Consider the following 17946-nt stretch of genomic DNA (forward strand, 5'->3'; position numbering starts at 1 on the left):
TCTTAGAGAATCTTGAAAGATGCTTTAACAAATATATAAGAATCATATATAATTGGCACACGCTTTGTTTGAATGCAAACACTGCTGTTAAAGTAGTGCTTAAAAACAGTTTGTTGGCCTTCTTTTCGTACAGGAGAACATTTCTCTCATTTACACTACTCTCTTGCTTAGCAGACCCTTATTTATCCTATAATGCAAGCGTAATCTGCCCAACATGTCCAAATGCCCACTGTTCTGAATTAATGAAGTCTGAATTAGAGGGACTTCTGGCTGCCTCTTGTGGAGACAAACATTTGAAAACCACCCCTCCATCAGTTTCAAGGACACGACCTCTTCCCTGCTCTTGGTCTCCTCTACCCACTTTGTGTGTGTTTCAGTTCTGGCTTTCAAAAGAGACAGAGGAAGAAAGACTCAGAAGTGTATTCTTAGGACATTTGAGTAGTTATTTATTGAGAAGCCACAGTTTTCCACACCTTCATAACTGTAGGCTTTATATAAGGCAAAAGCAAGATGGATCCACTACCTTACACAGAAAGAAAGAGCTCTGCAGAGGACCCCGGGGTCATGCAGTTACAGATCAAAATGCAATGTACATGACAGATATAAAAAACAGTGTGGAACAAAATAATTTAAGTTATGGTTACAGTCTACTCAAGGAAATACCCATATCTTATTATAAACACATTTATAGTCTAGGGTTGTAATTTAAATATTCAGGTTTTTACATACATAGTTATTGAAACATAAAAGCAAAACGTCACGTTTATTAGGATCAACTTTGACAGAAGACGGTTGTTCTGAACTGTGCTTGGTGTTAACTCATGATAGGATTGCGCTTGCCGTGGCAAATGAGAGCATCAATCCATTGGTGTGTAGCCGTCCCTTTCTGGCTAACTATACGGATCAATGAGAGGATGATTTAACAAGGAAACCAGGGGTTCATGTTTTCATTTCAGGCGAACACAAAGAACCAAAAGTTGGTTGCCGGAGACTTGCCTTTTGTTTTCCAAAACACAAAGCACATCTATGTGTCTTGATTAAATTAATCCATTGTACTCATTGAAATAACTCTCATCCACGTAACGCGAAACAAGGAAGTACAATACTTGGTACACTCGCCCTCACATCCATTTACCGTCACTGCATACACAGTACATTAATGAAGCATCATTTAACTTCGCTGAGAACAGGAACACACCTAGCAGTTGGACTATGTATTTTCCATGAACAGTATTTAAAGAATGGTGCTCCATATTGCTTGTAAACATATAGACATGGGATCAGGAAATCAGTGGGGTCAAAGGTCATTTGCTAATCTTGGTACGACATAGCTAAAATGGCAATTGTATTGGTAAACATCTCATGGGCATGGTAGTTGACAGAAAATTCCCTAATGGGGTTAACTAACAGACTAAGGACATGCATTGATTACAGGACTCTGTCCTAAAGGACTCCAGGCCCTGGCATTCTAGTCGTCTTCCTCGTCTTCTTCATCGCTGTCCTTCATGCTGATCCCCTGCAGGCCCCCACCCTCGCTCACTGAGGCCGTGGCTTCCTCCACAGTGAGCCGGTTCCGGATGGTTTCGTACGTCTTGCTGTTTAAGGTCGAGTCCAGGACCCCTTGCAATCGGAAATCTCTATAGGTTTTCTAAGGAGGGAAAAGATCAGTGATAAAAGAGGTCTCATCTCCATGAAGAGAGGGCAAGGACACAAAGCACTTATGGGTGTGAGAACACTGACCTTTGGCTAAGTGTCTCACTTTATGCATTGTCAAATGAAAAGCCACCATGCTCAGATTTCACTCGTACTGAACACTGAGATTCACCGAATGACAGAAAATGAGAAATTGTAGCAGGATAAACTGTATTAGCTGAGACAAAGCAAAGAACATAAGCTTGTGTTTATTCAATTCCATAAAGGGAAATGTTCCATGATTGTTTTGATTCTCTCTCTCTCTCTCTTTTTCTTTCTTTCTTTCTTTTTTTTTGGTCTGGTTCTTTCTCTTAGGTTAGTATATTATAAGATGATAGACTGTGTAAAGGGCCATAACACATAAATAATGGATCGACGATGGTATTTTGCGATTTCCTTTGCAGTCTGGTCTTTAATAGTTTTGAGGCTCTAACTGCATATCCCTCTGTCTCATTCAGAAGATAGACATATGTATGTTGGTATATGAAACCTAGTATGGGCAGCAACAACTATGGGGAAGATGGAGTGCTAATGCTTCATCAATATGTCACAGACATGTGATTCATTTCTTATCTCCCCGGGAAAGAAATGTATCTATTCCGTTCACAACTTCATGGTCTTGGGGAAGAAATTTGGCTCATTTTCAAGAACAATGGCTTGGTATTACTGTACCACAAATTCTTTGTTCCTTCAGGCGATTTCTCTCGGATTTCCTGAGTTATCCCAGGGACTGTTTTTTTGTTTTTTTGTTTTTTTCTAGAAATCGCTTAGCGTTAATTGAACATGACCAGAAGCATCTGGCTGTTGTCTACTTCTTAACATTTTTTTGGAAAAAGGTCTCCCTCTAACAACTTTTCTCATCACACTGCATATCATTTCAGCTACTGATTCTGCTGTGTGTTTTTTATATTGATATGGGACACTTGCTAAAGGGGCATGGGAAGGAATGTTAAATACTTCAGTGCATTCCCATTGTGACTTCTGTTTCTTGTCGTCCATCTAATGCAACCACAGTATCAACAATCACAATGTCAACCCCTCTTGAAGGTCCCATGTCATAATGACTGCAGAGTTAACTAGTGAATGCAGTTCAGCTCAGTGAAGTCCAATAATATCAAATTATGGATATAATGATCGCGTGTCCCCTTTACACCTGTTGTCTCAGCATGATTAATCACGGCACCTTCTTTCCTTTGTAAAAGCAATCTGATTTTGGCACTAAGTTAATAGGTCCTCTTAATTATGGATCAAACTGCAAGGCTCTCCTAGGTAGCTAGATAGCTACCTGACTTGTCTTCACCTTGATGGGAAAGGGTAGGAGGCTGAGTAAATTCTGGGCATGGTACAGACCAGATATCCAGAAGATTAACTTGATTTTTTTGTACTTTTCAATCAGTTGTTCTGTTTCCACTTAAGATAATATAACTGGTGCCAGAGTGTGATGGGGAAAAGAAAGGTAGAAATCACTTGAGGGTTCTCCTCTTCATTCAAATTCCAGAGCAGTAGTCCCTAACTCAACTCTAACTGCCTGCAGACAGGGACCATATCTAGTCATTTAAAAATTTTCCATCTTGAAATATACGGCGAGGGGCTCATCTAGTATTTATCCAGTGTTGGACGAGTGAGTAAATGCTTGCTGAAGGAAGGGAGGGAGGGAAAGAATGGAGGAATGAAGAGAATGGAAGTGGAGGCAGGAAAGCAAACCAACTGTCTTTGGACGTTTGCCTCGAGGAAGGAGACCTCTGGCTAATGGGCTTAGTGAAGAGTGGCACACTCTGCTTCATACCTGTGTGTTGTGACACTAGTTAGACTGAGCCCATCCCGGCAAAAGTGAAGGGAGCTCTTTTGCCAGTGACATTTCTGTCCCTTCTCTGTGGTTCATGTCTGTGGTTTTTTTTTGGCAGAAGGCTAAGAATAAACCTCTCTCAGACTTACATTTTTTCCTTAATGAAATATTGCTAGTTCCAATATTCCCAACATAGATCTAGAAATAGCAGTAATGGGAAGATATAGATTTTAAAATCATAAAATTAACGTCTTCTTTTCGTGTCCACCCAGTAAGTGTCAAACAAACAAATCCCGCCTCCCTCAAAAGAAGAGTGTTTATTCCCAGGACATGGAATTGAAGTGCTCAGGCAATGGCTGATGAGCTTGCTTTAGGAACTGTAATTTTAAAAATATGAAAATTAGGCTGGGTCTACGGTCCGAGTGCATACATTTCTTTTTTAAGATCTGCAATACACGGCTGTCTGTAACCTTCCCCGCGCAGACGCTTTGTGAGATCAAATGCAGATGATAATAATTCTCTTTAATTACACTCAACAGAACAGTAATTGGTTTTAAGTCAGCACTGGGGTAGAGGAGCACCTTCAATGAAATGGTGCTAATCCTAAAGAGACTAAGAAATGGGTTGGGGGCGGGGGGTGGGGGGAGAAAGGGGGTAGGGGGTAGAGACAGGGTGGAGGGGGGGACTTCTGGCAGACCGTTAAGACATAGAAATTCAGCTACGTTTTGTTGTTAAAATGTTTTTAAAGACACTTTCTGCTTTGAAGGAGATTTTTGCATCACGAATGTTTTAAAACCCTCTATGGTAAAGCATCAAATGGAAACTGAAATGATCAAAAACGTATTTACCCCCTTCTGTGATCTTATTATTTCATGTAAACCACTGAGATTTCACGCTGAAATAATTATCATTAGTCCAAGGCACACACACAAGAACAGGGAAAAAAGCTACTTTCAGGGTATGTTATCTCACCTTTGTGATCCTTTCCATTTGATTGTATACACGCATTGTAAGAGAAACTACTTCAATTAACTATGAGAACAATATTGATTTGCATCCTGATAATGATCACAGGACATATTTAGAAATAGCTGGAGGTAAATATTTCTATTACATTAATTGTGACAAAATTTTATTTAATTAAACCATAAATGAAATTGGTAATTATGTGATTAGCATTATGGTACCCAAACCAGTTTTTGAAAGTCTAATGCACAGGGCACGAAGGCCCCTGCAGTATTTTTGCATGACAGATACGTAAAGTATTTTTCTGGCCTGGATAAAATATCAAATTCCTTTTTGTTAATTTTTCCTTTGATGTCTGAGTAATGAATTAACCACGCATCCCGAAGTGATTTCATAGGTTTTTCTTGCACGGGATGCTGCTTTAGAAATCATCTTGTTTTATATGTAAGCCAATATCTTTTGTGTTAAGCAACTTCTGCAGCTGGACAATGAAAGGTATTTCAGTGAGTTGTTTGCAAAGAAGAATAATTATTTTTTCTTTTACCTTTACCATCCTAATTAGTGTTTTCAACTGATAAATGTGAAGCTGTAAGTCCATCCGGTCCGTCAACCAGGTGCAGATCACGTTCATGGAGCTGTTGTACCATTGCTGAAAAAAGAGACAAAAGTTCTCCAGCCAACACATCACGAAGCGTTTGCAGAGGAGAGAGGAAGCAGACCATGTTTGAGCACCTGTTCTGTTCCGAGGAGAGACTAAATGGTTAAAGGGAATTTGAGAGCAGAGATAAATTGTGAACATTAGTTGACACAAAAATGCCATGGTACCCGATCAGCCTAAAAAGAGATGGGTTTGGACTTTGAATCTAAGAACTCTTCCACAATCAACATCTCTTACACAATCAATACATCTAGACCATTCTGGCTCTTCTGATTCTCCTTTTTGTTGGTTAGTTTTACTCTGTTGAGAGTCAAGTCACTGCTTATTTCCTAAATCCGCTGTTTTAGATGCCCAGGGGGATGGGGCTTTCTCCGCGGGACAAACTGATGTTACCTGCTACTTACCTTTTGAAAAATCCAGACCCTGTCTGCAGAGGACAATGCTGGGAATTGGGCTGAGAGCCTTATGAATTGAGGGTGAAGTGTACCTTCCTTTACCCTCCTGGGGGAACTGGGATAGAGACAAGGAATCAGGTTTTTCTTTAAGGGCCAAATCATACTCTGGGCAGCTTCTGTGCCCTTACGTCGGCTGTGCAATCTGTTTTAATCTTAACACCAAAAAATTATGGAAGATGGAAGAAAAAAACCATCTACAAATGAGCTCATTTCAAGCTGTTGAAATCATACTTCCCCTTAAGGGGGTTAAATTTTGCTTCTTGTCTGTGAAAAATGCTTGAAGCTGTGTCACTTTAGACTGCCACCCCTGTGGTGCAGGAAGTCTCTGGTGCGGTATGATTTTGCAGTACTGCTCATATATTCATAAATCTCACTCGGAGACATATGAACAGTGTTAGGAAGTGTCAGTATGAAAAAAAAAAATCTAATCTTTTAAACTTCACCAGGTTTCATTACGCATTGCCGCTTATACCAAACAATTTACAAATAAAATGAAAAGGTGTGGATGGACCTATATATTTATTTATGGGGCATCTATATGAACCGTGCACAGAAGAGATGCAAGAAAAAAAGAGTGGTTAGAGAATCGAGATGATGCCTCCTCTCGTGCTAACCAGCACGGACGCACACGTGCACGCGCGCACACGCACACGCACACACATTGCACACCAGTGGGGATTTGAAAAGCATAAATAAAAACATGTTTCTGATGGTAACTCCACCCTTTCTCACCTAAAGATCATCCAAAATCAGTTTATGCCTAACACTCACAGTTTTTCTGAAGCCTTGTTTCTGACTTAATTTCTTTAAAAAAAATTAATTTGGGTTTTTACTTGCAAGGTAGAACTGCCAAGTTTCACCTTGTAAGAAACGACACAGTCTCAGCCATGGCGTTCAGAAGCCCTCTTTGCAATCTTTCATTTCTAGGCTCCTTCCTCATCAGAGCCAATTGTGGCTCTCCTTGGAGCCCAGCCGCAAACAGAGACCACACTACCCCAATCAAGGCGGCATTGCAGCCTCACAGCCAACTTCTGCTCTTTTAAAGATCATGGAGGCGAAACTGTCAGTTTTAGGAACCTTCTGTCCCTCCCCAGGGAGCAGGCAGGGTGGGGGGTGGGGAATTTTTCCCCCTGAAATTCACAGTTCACTCCATGTAGGAGGGGGTTTGCCCGGGTCAAGCTGCTTCAGGCATGGACAGGTTTTCCCCTCTAGGAGTGAGAACATTTTACTGAAACTTTTTTGGGGTGGGGTGAGGTGGGGGAGTGATTATTGGGGAGTGTTTTTGGCACCTCCTGCCTTGGGATTCTGGAGCCTTTGCTGTCACTGCATCTGGGTTTATTAAGATGGTGTCTGGGGACAGGAATACCACGGGTCACCAGCGTTTCTGCAGTGCTCCCTTACTCTTAGCAACTGGGGGCTCTCTTGTGTTCACCCCAGCACTCAAATCCTGTTTGCTGGGCTTTTTCTAACATGCAGTAACATATTTCGAGACTCACAAGCATCAGGACCCCCTCGACCCTACCTCCTGGAGTTGGAAGATGACATGTCAAAGAACATGGGGGCCTCCTGGCCAAACCTACACACCCAGGGCCACACGACAGGTGCATCTTGGGGACACAAAAGAGGAATGTGGCACTCTGGCTTCTAGGCAGAGGTGGCATTTTGCTTTGGCTGTGACAACAGGCAAACCGGCGCTGGCTGATATCACTGCCAGCAAGCCTCGTGCAACATGCCTTTTTCTCTTTGCTGAGAGACGTGCCACCTTTCAGGGGAAAAAAAAAAAATAACGACCTCCCCCCCCCTTACTTTGTATAAGTAATTCCTATTCTTGCAAATGGCTTCTAGAGAGTAAAAAATAAAAACAAAAATAAAAAGGTAGGATACTCTGAATCTCTCTCTGCTGCGGAAAGGGTAGGGAGGTAGCAAATACATACAGCAATGGATTAGTGTATCACGCTTGTCGATTCCCACCCCAGGAGAATAAGAGAGCCCTGGAACATCCATGCCTTTCCTCCTGGATCTCACATCTAGCAAAAGAAGTGTAAAAAATGTATGATGCCCCATTGGCTACGCATTTCAAGAGGCAAAAGGGAGTAAGTCACTCCTTTCCAAACCTTATGCTCAGTAGATGAAATTGGAGGCACACAGCGCTAACTTGGATGCGGCACAGCGCTAACTTGGTTTTCCAGAAAGGCGCTTAAAGGCATTTGGGTGTCGGAGGAAGCAAGAGTCACTGCCTTCTAGAACTTTAAAATGTTAGAGGTGAAAAAGATCTTCCCTGTTAGTAGAGGAGGAAACAAAGGCCCAGAGAGGTGATGTGACTTGCCCAAGGTCACGCAGCTAGTGAGTCTAGGGGTGGGTTTTTTTTTTTTAGAATTAGGCACTGGATTGAGAGAGCTGATCATGGAATTACTCCTCCCAAGGAGGGGCGAAAGAATATGCTGGTCGGGAGAGCTGAGCGTGTGTACCTCTTTCCAACTGCATGCTCAGGATCTCGCATCGACAGCTAGAAATAGGCCTTAGTGGGAGTTTTTACACCATGGAAATTGGCAAACACCAAAAACCACGGCATTCTCCCTCCCAGAAAGCCAGTTGTTAAACATTTACCAGCACATTACTGGGTATCTGGGTTGTTCCTGCTTGTTCTCATTTGGGGCTTATTATTCAGGTTGAGGCGGATGCCTCAAGGATGCCTTTATTATTGAGGCGGATGCTAACAAGGCAGATTTGTTAGGATTCTTCAAAACAGGAAATGAAACATTTTAAGGTCTCCCCATTTTGTTTTGTCTTGGGTGCAGATATGCCTTTTCCAGAAATATCCTAATACTTGGACACTAAAACTTTGATAAAATGCTCTCTAAACCCTAGGAAAAAAAATTGTGGGCTCTCAACCTGGACTAAGTGTTTAAGTATAATCATGACTCCTTTGCTGGCCTCCCTTTTGTTCAGGAATATTAATTGGAAACTTCCTAAATAAGGTTCCTTTAATCTTAAAAAAGCACTGGAGAAATAAAATCCCCAATACCTGGGGCTCCTTTAAAATATTCTCTGGGGAGAGTTTGGTGAGGGTTCTGGAGCTGGAACCCAAAAGGATGCCCATCCAGAGGAAGTCCCTTGGAAAGCTGGGGACTTCTCTAGTAGTTGTAACCAGATCTGAAAGCTCTATTGAGGAGAAGCTGGAAGGCTGCTCTGAGACTCTGTCATTTAATCTTTCTTTCTTCCTCTCTACAGTGTAGTCCTTAAGAGCAGAGGCCTCACCTGTCTTTCCCCTAGCTTTGTGATCTTCAGCAAATTATTTACATTCTCAAAGATGCAGTTTTCTGATCAGAAAATGGGGATTAATCAGGCTTTTTCAGAGGCTTTCTGACGACCCAAGGAAGTTATGCTAGCAAGGCTCTCAGCCTCATACTGGGGCTGAGAAATGTGAGTTGCTGCCACCACCACCACCATTAACCACCGTCACCACTCACATCTTCATCACCATCACCATCACCATCACCTCTCTATTCTTTTTCTTGATCTCTCTCTCTCACACACCAAGAAATGCCATAAAGGTGGGGGAGGAAGATGAGCAAGTGACCAGAGAAAGGCATGTGGCTGTGGAGAAAATGGCTCCTGTCGGAATACCTCTGGAATTGCATGCATGAGTCTTACAGGACATGGACTAACTCTCAGCAATTCCATTGTAAAGTGTTTTGTGGTAGATCACCACCCAAACCTAGACAACCATCCTGGGTGCATAAAGCACATTTTAAACTACATTAGACCTAGATTTAATACTGGATAAAAAGAATTCAGACAAATAATGAGTGATTTTTTCAAACTTCCTGTGCACAAGTTACAGCTTAACTTGGGTTGGCTACTTATTAGCTGGATAACCTTCAAACAAGATACTTAACTCTCTCTCAGTCTCCTCTTGGGGGTTAATACCAGTACCTGCTTCATAGGATTACTGCGAGTATTAAAAAAGATAATTATGTAAAGTGCCCAGCAGAGTTACTCTCACATACTAAGCACTCAATAAAATTTAGCAATGGGGCGCCTCGGTGGTGGAGTTGGTTAAGCGTCCAATTCTTAGTTTAGGCTTAGGTCATGGTCTATCTTGAGATAGAGCTCCGAGTGGCTCTCAGTGAGTCTGCTCATCCTTCTCCCTCCCCCTCTGCCCCTCCCCCCCACTCACGTTTGGTGCATGTACCCTCTCTCAAATAAAAATCTTAAAAAAAAATAAATTAAATTAGCGACTATTATAATTATCCCCAGAAACATAAAGAGAGCCTTTTCAATATACAATGCAAAGGAATTTTCATGATTCATTTCTAGTAGGAGCTTTGACAGTTAATATGCAGATCTACTCAGGTAACACCTTGCACCTTGTAAACACACTGACTTCATGCAGAGAAACCCTTATACATAACTCTCTCTTCCATAATATTGGGGTTCGCCATACCAGGATTAGGGTGAGGCTAGTGAGGCAGGAACTTGCAAATACAGGATTAGATATTGTCTTTTTTTTTTTTTTAAAGGTTTTACTAATTTATTTGACAGAGTGAGATCACAAGTAGGCGGGGGGGGGGGGGCACATAGAGGAAGCAGGCTCCCCGCTGAGCAAAGACCCAGATGCAGGACTTGATCCCAGGATCCAGGATCATGACCTGAACTGAAGGCAGAGGCTTAACACACTGAGCCATCCAGGCACCCCAGGATCAGATATTGTCTTTAATTAATATTCTGATATTTTGTTCATCCTGGATTATTTGCATCCATTTTGATTTTTTAAGGTAGTATTAAAAGATTATTGATCTTAATCACCGTATTTTTTTGGTTTCCCCTTAATTTTTATAACTGATAAGGGACTCCTTCACCTCTTCCTAATCCCAGCCCCAGGGCTCCCTGTTCCCCTGGAAACTTGATCACTGGGAAGTGCTGCAGGATTGAGAGATAGGATGATGAATACTTCACACTTCACTAGACAATAGAGGGTTCACAGCAACTGGACTTCCACTTGGATTTGGAGACACACTAATCAGCCAGTAAGACGGTGACTACAGGATGGCTGCTGCCCTCATGTCTTCTGCCACCAGAGCCACATAGATGCATCTGAATTCCTCCATAGAGGAGGATCTGAGTTCTATTGTTAGTTCCTCTCTAAATATGTATTTCCTTTGAAACCCGCATTCCCTATCTTGATGTTAATTTGATGTCCTAAAGAGACCTGACTGTTAATGACTCATTTGTCTTCAGAGCAAATGAGCGGCATCACACATGAGCGGCAATGACAGCAAGGAGTAGAGGGCGAGCAGAGAACAACTCGCGGTGTGCCTCCATCCTCACGGATCACGAGAGTAACATATGCCCTAGACGTAAGCAACCCCCTATTGGGTATGACCACGTATCTGGCACTAGAGTCTGCTGTTTTAAACGCAGAACTGTTGTGTACTGGATAGGCCATACACACAGCTAATGAAAGTACAGGTATCCCCCACTTTTCTAAAGTTTACCTTGTGCCACTTCGCTTTTATGAAGGACCTACATTAGTCCCCGTTTTCGCTAACTGAAAGAAATTGGAAGAGGATTCTTGCTTTAATGAAAAAAGGCAGAAAGCAAGAACAGCGGTCAGCGTTTCTGTTGCAGTAGCGAGAGTGGCCCCAACAAACTCCTTCCCTGGGAACTATACTCAGCATCTCAGCCTCAGGCCACCAGAGCTTTAACGGTATCTGCGCTTTATCTCCATTTATTCTGTGCATCCATTAGCCAGATGTGTCCTAAGGTATCAGAAAACCCTAAGAGAGGTTATTTTGGGAGCTTGGGGAAGTTCAAAATTTTTTCCATATAAATTAATGGTAATTGCTGCTTCACTTTATACTATTCTGGCTTAAGAAGGTTTTCAGAGGAATGCTCTATTTTGGAATAGCAGGAGGAACCTGTAGTTAGCTATTTGTTGAACACCTAGCCCTTTCAATATTCAAGTGCTCTGCACAGTATTCTGCAAACATTTTATAATTCAGTCATTGAGTTGGACTTCTAGGAGGTTGACACTATTAACAGCCTCATTTTGTAGATGAGGAAAAAGGGCATAGGTAAATTAAGTTAGTAGCCTGGGGTCACACAACTAGTAAGTGGTCCTATAGGCTTCAAGTTGGTTATTTACCACTAACATGTGTATAAGTTGTCCCATTCAATGCAAATGTTAAAAAGTAATGGCCTATTTACAGAGAGACAATTCCAGTTCTGTGTGGTTCCTCAGCAAAGTCATTCAGCTCTGGAATTCTCAAAGGAGAAGTGTGTGAGTAGGATAATGCTGTGGAACCTGTTTCCCTCAGAGCCCAAGCTTGGCTTGGAGTTGAAGATTCTACTTTTTATGACTCAGCAACTGGCTAAGCAGAGTGTCTCAACAGCCTTAAAGAACTGGGAGACAATCATTGCTGAGTCTTAATGGAAATGATTAGAAAAAACTGGATGGGAATGAGGGCATGTAGTTTCTAAGCTAGAATCAGTGTAGTTTTTCTTCTTCTCTGTAGCCCTTCCTGATCTCTTCTTATTTGCTTTTAGGTTGGTAACTTAGCAAATGCAACTGGTAGAAAGTTCTCACTGGGGGCAGGTTGAGTTTTTGAAGAGAAACACAACTAGAAAAGTTGCCTTTATCACAATGGACTAAATTTTCCTGAGAATTTTAGAAATACAAAAGCTATAACACTGATTAAAATTCCAGTTCTGGGGCGCCTGGGTGGCTCAGTTGTTTATGCAACTGCCTTTGGCTCAGGTCATGATCCTGCATGATCCTGGAGTCCTGGGATCAAGTCCCACATCAGGCTCCCAGCTCTGTGGGAAGTCTGCTTCTCCCTCTGACCTTCTCCCCTCTCATGTTCTCTCTATCTCAAACAAATAATTAAAATCTTAAAATTTCAGTTCTGAAAAACTACACATCATAAGCTTTAAAATTTTCAGTATAATAGGGACAGTAACATAGTAAGACCTTGGGGAAATTTGGTTTCATGTTAAATTAAAGAACAGAAAGCACCATAAAAGAAATAATTTTAGGCAGAGTAACAAATCCAATGAAAATAGCCTAGTGCAAAATCCAGGTCTTTCTTTCTCTGTTGCTGTCTCTTTAAAAAGACTCTTTTTTTTTCTCTTTAAAAAAAAGTTCTATTGAAGTAGAACACACATACTGTAGTGTCTTGCTTTAAGCAAAATATATTCTCATATATATACACACATATCGAACAAGACATGTTGCCCCATGCCTATAATTAAGGGTAATATTTTGCTCAATATTGTAAAAATGAGCTCTTTTTTGAAAGTACGGCATTTGGCCTAAGGGCCAATAACCACCACAAACCAACTTCACACACTTTCTTGGGTGAAAAATTTGTGACTTGGTCCAATATATCATAGGCATAAATGATAGCTGAAATCCACAAGGATCTGAGTTCTATTGTTAGTTCATTTCTAAATATGTATTTCCTTTGAAACCGGCATGGTCAAGCCTATATGCCAGGCAGACACACCACTAAATGCCTGGGCAGCTCATGGCTAAATTCTCACAACCTGAGTCTCTGTTAGCAGGTAAGGAATCCGAGACTCAGAGAAGTGGCCTGGCCACTAGCAAGAGATGGAGCTAAAGAGGCTGAGAGGCAGGGCAGCCTGTGGCCAAGAAAAAGGATGTGACCCGGGCCTCTCCTGTGTTTGAATCTTGGTAAGTCTCCTTACCTCTCACCTCTCTAAGCCTCAGTTTCCTCATCTGCTAAATGGGGATTATAATGAAAACTACTTATGGTTGGGGGGGCAGGTTAAATGAGTTAATGTGTGAGGAGTTAATATGTGCGGAGTGCTTACCACAGAGCCAGGCACATCCTACATGTTAGCTGTTAAAACCCTAGCCACGCTATCCTGCCCCACCTTACAAATAGGGAATCCTACCTCTCTAAGTGCAGCTTTTAGGGTTTGCACGAAGCTTTCTGAGAAAGCCTCCATTCTTCTAAAAATGTCTGTACAAACAGGCAATGTATAACCTCTTGGTAACCAATTTGTACTTCTGAACTGAAGAAACCCAGTGAGTGCTGGAGGATGGTAATCTTTTCTTTGGAAAGTACCCTTTCTCCAACTCAACACAGCCATGCATCAGAGAAATTGGCTCAGTACCTTGCCTAGAGCGTCTAATGAAAGCAAGGGCATTCTGTTTGTTGGCAAGGAGTCAAAGAGGAAGAGAATACTTTGACCACACCCCTATGACTAAGTTCTTCACTTTGCTTTTGTGACAAAAGTGGGTTATTATTAGTTGAGGGGAATTAACCCACAACCTATTTAAAGTGCTGTTATTGAAATACCTTAATGAAATCTTTTACATTTGCACCTTTCAATGCGTATTTCTTCCTTACAATATGGGTAATTTAAGAACATTTGAAAAGCATCATCCAGAGTTTCTTGACACTTCTACCAAGGTTCCCATAGCTTCATGAACCCAAGCCACAATTCCACAGCCCAATGAGTCTCTCAGGTCTAAGGATTGCCAGGGATCTGGTTGTATTCAGTGTTCTATTCCAGATTCAGATAGGGTCTGACAAAGAAACCTTGGCGTGTTCAAGCCAACTATGCCAAATAGGCAAAGCAGTAAACAACCACATGCAAATTTCAGGATTTGTCAAAGTTCCCCAAGGGCTGAAGCAACACTTTCTGAAAGGGCAGATCATCTGAGTGCTTTTAAACGTGGGCACACAGTTGAAAAATGCAATCTTCTGTTTTCCTCCAGTGTTACTGTAATTCAGGACTTGGTTCCCCCAAACAATTGAACCTAGAAATGGGTATTTCCCCATCACAGCTTCAGGACGCTCAGCTCAAAGCACAAAGACACCAAAAGGTAAACAAACAGCAAAGGCAGAGGATGAAGGTAATCAGAATGAGCTTCCGAGCTATCTCAAAAGTCCTTTATAGTGGAGGTGTTGTTTTGTTTTGTTTTTTAACTATGTAATTTTTTGGATGCCTAAAACAGCTGTTTCATTGAGGTCTTTGCAAAGATATCTTACTGCTGTGGTTCTGCAAGGTACTAAACTCTGGATCACACCCCGCAAAGTCTGATGCGATCCAGACCAATGGGGAACTCAGAGGCACCAGAGACCATCCTCACCTACAACCTGGAGCTGAGAGCATACCTACTCTTTTTGCCTTTAGTGTCTTCGCATAAGAAAGACAGAGCAAATGAAACTATTTTTTTTTTTAACTTAAGTTGTTACTGCTTAAGACTGATGATTTTTCTATAGGAAGATGAACAGAATTTAGCATTTGGGAGAAATACCATTTTAACCTCCTCTGAAAGGGCCTAATTAATACCTTAGTATATTTTTATTAAAATAAGCAGTTATCTATTCAAGACCAAATTTGAACTCTAACCCTGAAATGTGCAGAAGCATCCAACAACAAAAGTCTTTACAAGGCACTTACATTTCAAATGAATGTTTGAAATGATCAAACCGTACTTGGATCCTGAATGCATTGCCCCCTTCTTATCCAAATCAGGCCTGTCACTATTACTTGCTGAAGGGGAAATACAAGGGAAGTTAGAGTCCTGAAGGATCCCTTCTGAAAGCAAATCAAGCAGGAGAGTTTAATCCAAAACTAAGCTTACATGGACTATCCAGGGGTCTTCCTCTGCAAGACATTTTTTTTCCTTTTTTTTTTTTTCTTTCATGGTTTGATTAACTTGTTGGCAATCTCTGTAAACTATCCAAGCTACCCAAAGGCAGACTGGAAAGGCGTTGGTCGCTTCTGAAAGAATCGGATTGTATGAAACCCCGTGAATCCTGCCCAATCCCACATCTCAGTACGGCAGGTGGCTATCTGCAGGCAGATATGATGGTCTCTGAAAGGTTTTCTTTCCTGATACTTGGAAGATATTTCTGAAAACAGTTTACCCTCCCTGAATGAGAGAAGGAAGCCAAAGACCAACCCATAGATATCTACCGAATGATAGGAAGGCATACGATGGGAAAGCAGAGGCACTAATGTGAATTTTCAATTGTGACCACTATCTCAACTCAAATGCAAACACCCCTATTCTACCAGTTCCACAACTCGAGGAAGCGCTATCAGGAAAGGATCTAGCAATTTCACTTTTCAATACAGATGCCAAAAGACCGAAAGCAGGATCTTGAAGAGTTATTTGCATGCCCATGTTCATATCAGCAATATTCATAACAATTCTAAGCCAAGAGATGGAAGCAATACAAGGGTCCACAGACAGAACGGATAAATAGAAGGTGACACACACGCACTGTGGAAAATTATTCAGCCTTCAAAAGAAAGGAAACACTGTCATATACTACAACATGGAGGAATCTTGAGGCCACTATGTGAAGTAAAAGAAGCCAGTGGAAAAAGGACAAATATTGTATGATTCCATTTATATGAGGAATCAAGAATAGTCAAATTTGCGCAAACAGAAAACAGAATGGTGGTTGCCAGGGGGCAGGGGAGGGGTAAGTGAGGAGTTAGCATTTAATGGGTACAGAGTTTCAGTTTTGCAAGATGAAAAGAGTTCTGGAGACTGGTTACACCAACAATGTGAATGTATTCAACACGACTTAACTGTACACTTTGAAATAGTTAACATGGCAAATTTTATGTTATGATTATTTTGCCACAATTAAAACAAAAACATGGGAAATGAAAATAAAATCACTTCCTATACTGAAAATGAAACTTTCCTTAAGAAAGCTCAGATATGTAACAATATACAAATTCTAATCCAGACACCCAACCATGTTTGACAAAAAGCCAAAAAATTCTTTGTAAGATGAACATGGGTATTTCATTTAATAACAGGACTGAGACAGTTTCTCGAGGCCGAGTTTTGAGACAGCAAAGAACAAAGAACAAATCTGGTAGCATTTGCTCAGTCATTTATTTGGTTTATTTAAAACATGCCATGGGGCCAACATTTCTAAATCTGTGAAATAGAATTAAAAGAAGCCCAGAGACAAGAACTAAGAATCCTCATAGAGGCTTGGGTCCAAACAACAAAAAAGGATGCATTTTTCGCACTGTGCGACACGTCACCTCCTAGGTTTTCACAGAGACTCCCCCAGCCCCTGATAGAACCCCCGCCCCTGATTTTCCAAGCGTAGATTTGATCAAGCAGCAATCAGCCCTGAGATCCCAGTTCCCCTGCCCAAAAGGGCAGCAGCTGCCCCATCCAGAATCACTCCCAGCATAACAGACTTATTAAGGTTTGGAATGTGTGTTCAGGAAGCCCTTATTTTAGGAAACAATTAAGTAGAATTAGGCTAATAATGCAAGGCAGGCAAAGCTTTTGCCCTTTGCTGAGAAATAACTCCTGCGTGGAACAGTTGTACTAATAAAAATCATGTATTTCTTAAATGCCTCAAAATGATCTTTGCACCAAGCTCGGCAATTAACCCGGCCCCACTGAGGAGCATTTATTCCCCGGGCTAAGGAGGATTAATCTCCATGTTTGCTCCACGAATGTCGTTCGTTGGTGAAAATATGGTCTGAGGCTTTGGGCTGGGAACAGAAATTTCTGAAAGTGGGCACTGGACAGGAGGGTAGCGAGGTGGACACAAGGGGCTGGATGCCCCCTGCCAGGCCCAGACGGAGGCTAGGGCCAAGCATCTACTTGGGCCTACACCTGTTCTTAACCTGGCGGGAGGAGGGAAGGCCTTTCTTCAGGTGGCCGGAACCTTATCTACTGAGGGGATTTTCTCCACCAGCCCCAACTCTACTCCCTTCCTCATAGTAGCTGTTAGTGGATCTTCTTCTGGGCCAGAAGCAATAGATTTCCCACCTCCAGGCCTAGGCAGGAAGTGACCGCTGGGCAAAAGGGGGACACAGAACCTCCTGTCCGATGCTTTGTCGCCTTGACAACACCCCAGCTGGTGGGCCTCAGAACAGACTTAATTTCTTTTCTTTCTGTGCCCACCCTCCCCACCCCGTACTTCTCTCCCTCTTTCTCTAGACGCAAACGTACGGCATCCAACATAAAGTTGCCGAAATAGCAATCTTGTCTCTGAATATATAAATTGCAAAAATTGATATGAATAAATCTGCAAGTAGCACACTGATTGTGGCACATTTTATCAAAAAACGGCGCTCAGTTGCTTGGTGGCTGGGGAGGGGGGCGGTGTCATTACACATACAGAAAAACATCTGCAAACTCCCGGTTTCTTTACTCAGAACTGAATGGAGGCATGACCTCCTGTTCCTTGCCATGAACCCTGAGTTCACACTCATATTTTACATGTTACAGGAAGCCACAGCTCGCCCCAGGGGTGCTGCAAACAGACACGCAGAAGCCAGATGTAGCCCCCCCCCCCCCCCCCCCCCCCCCCCCCCCCCCCCCCCCCCCCCCCCCCCGCCCACCGCCCCACTCCTTAATG

General features: G+C 42.1%; 1 protein-coding gene across 1 annotated transcript in view; it reads right to left on the minus strand.

Moving 5' to 3' along the window:
• Positions 1-430: 430 nt before the first annotated feature.
• CADPS (calcium dependent secretion activator) overlaps positions 431-17946 on the minus strand; it is a 472322-nt gene continuing 454806 nt past the window's right edge. Inside the window, 2 exon segments of the mRNA XM_059390086.1 lie at positions 431-1648; positions 4989-5093. Of these exon segments, the coding sequence (XP_059246069.1) occupies positions 1469-1648; positions 4989-5093 (285 nt within the window). The 3' untranslated portion in view covers positions 431-1468.

Source organism: Mustela nigripes, chromosome 2, assembly GCF_022355385.1.
Source record: "Mustela nigripes isolate SB6536 chromosome 2, MUSNIG.SB6536, whole genome shotgun sequence".
Classification (NCBI taxonomy): domain Eukaryota; kingdom Metazoa; phylum Chordata; class Mammalia; order Carnivora; family Mustelidae; genus Mustela; species Mustela nigripes.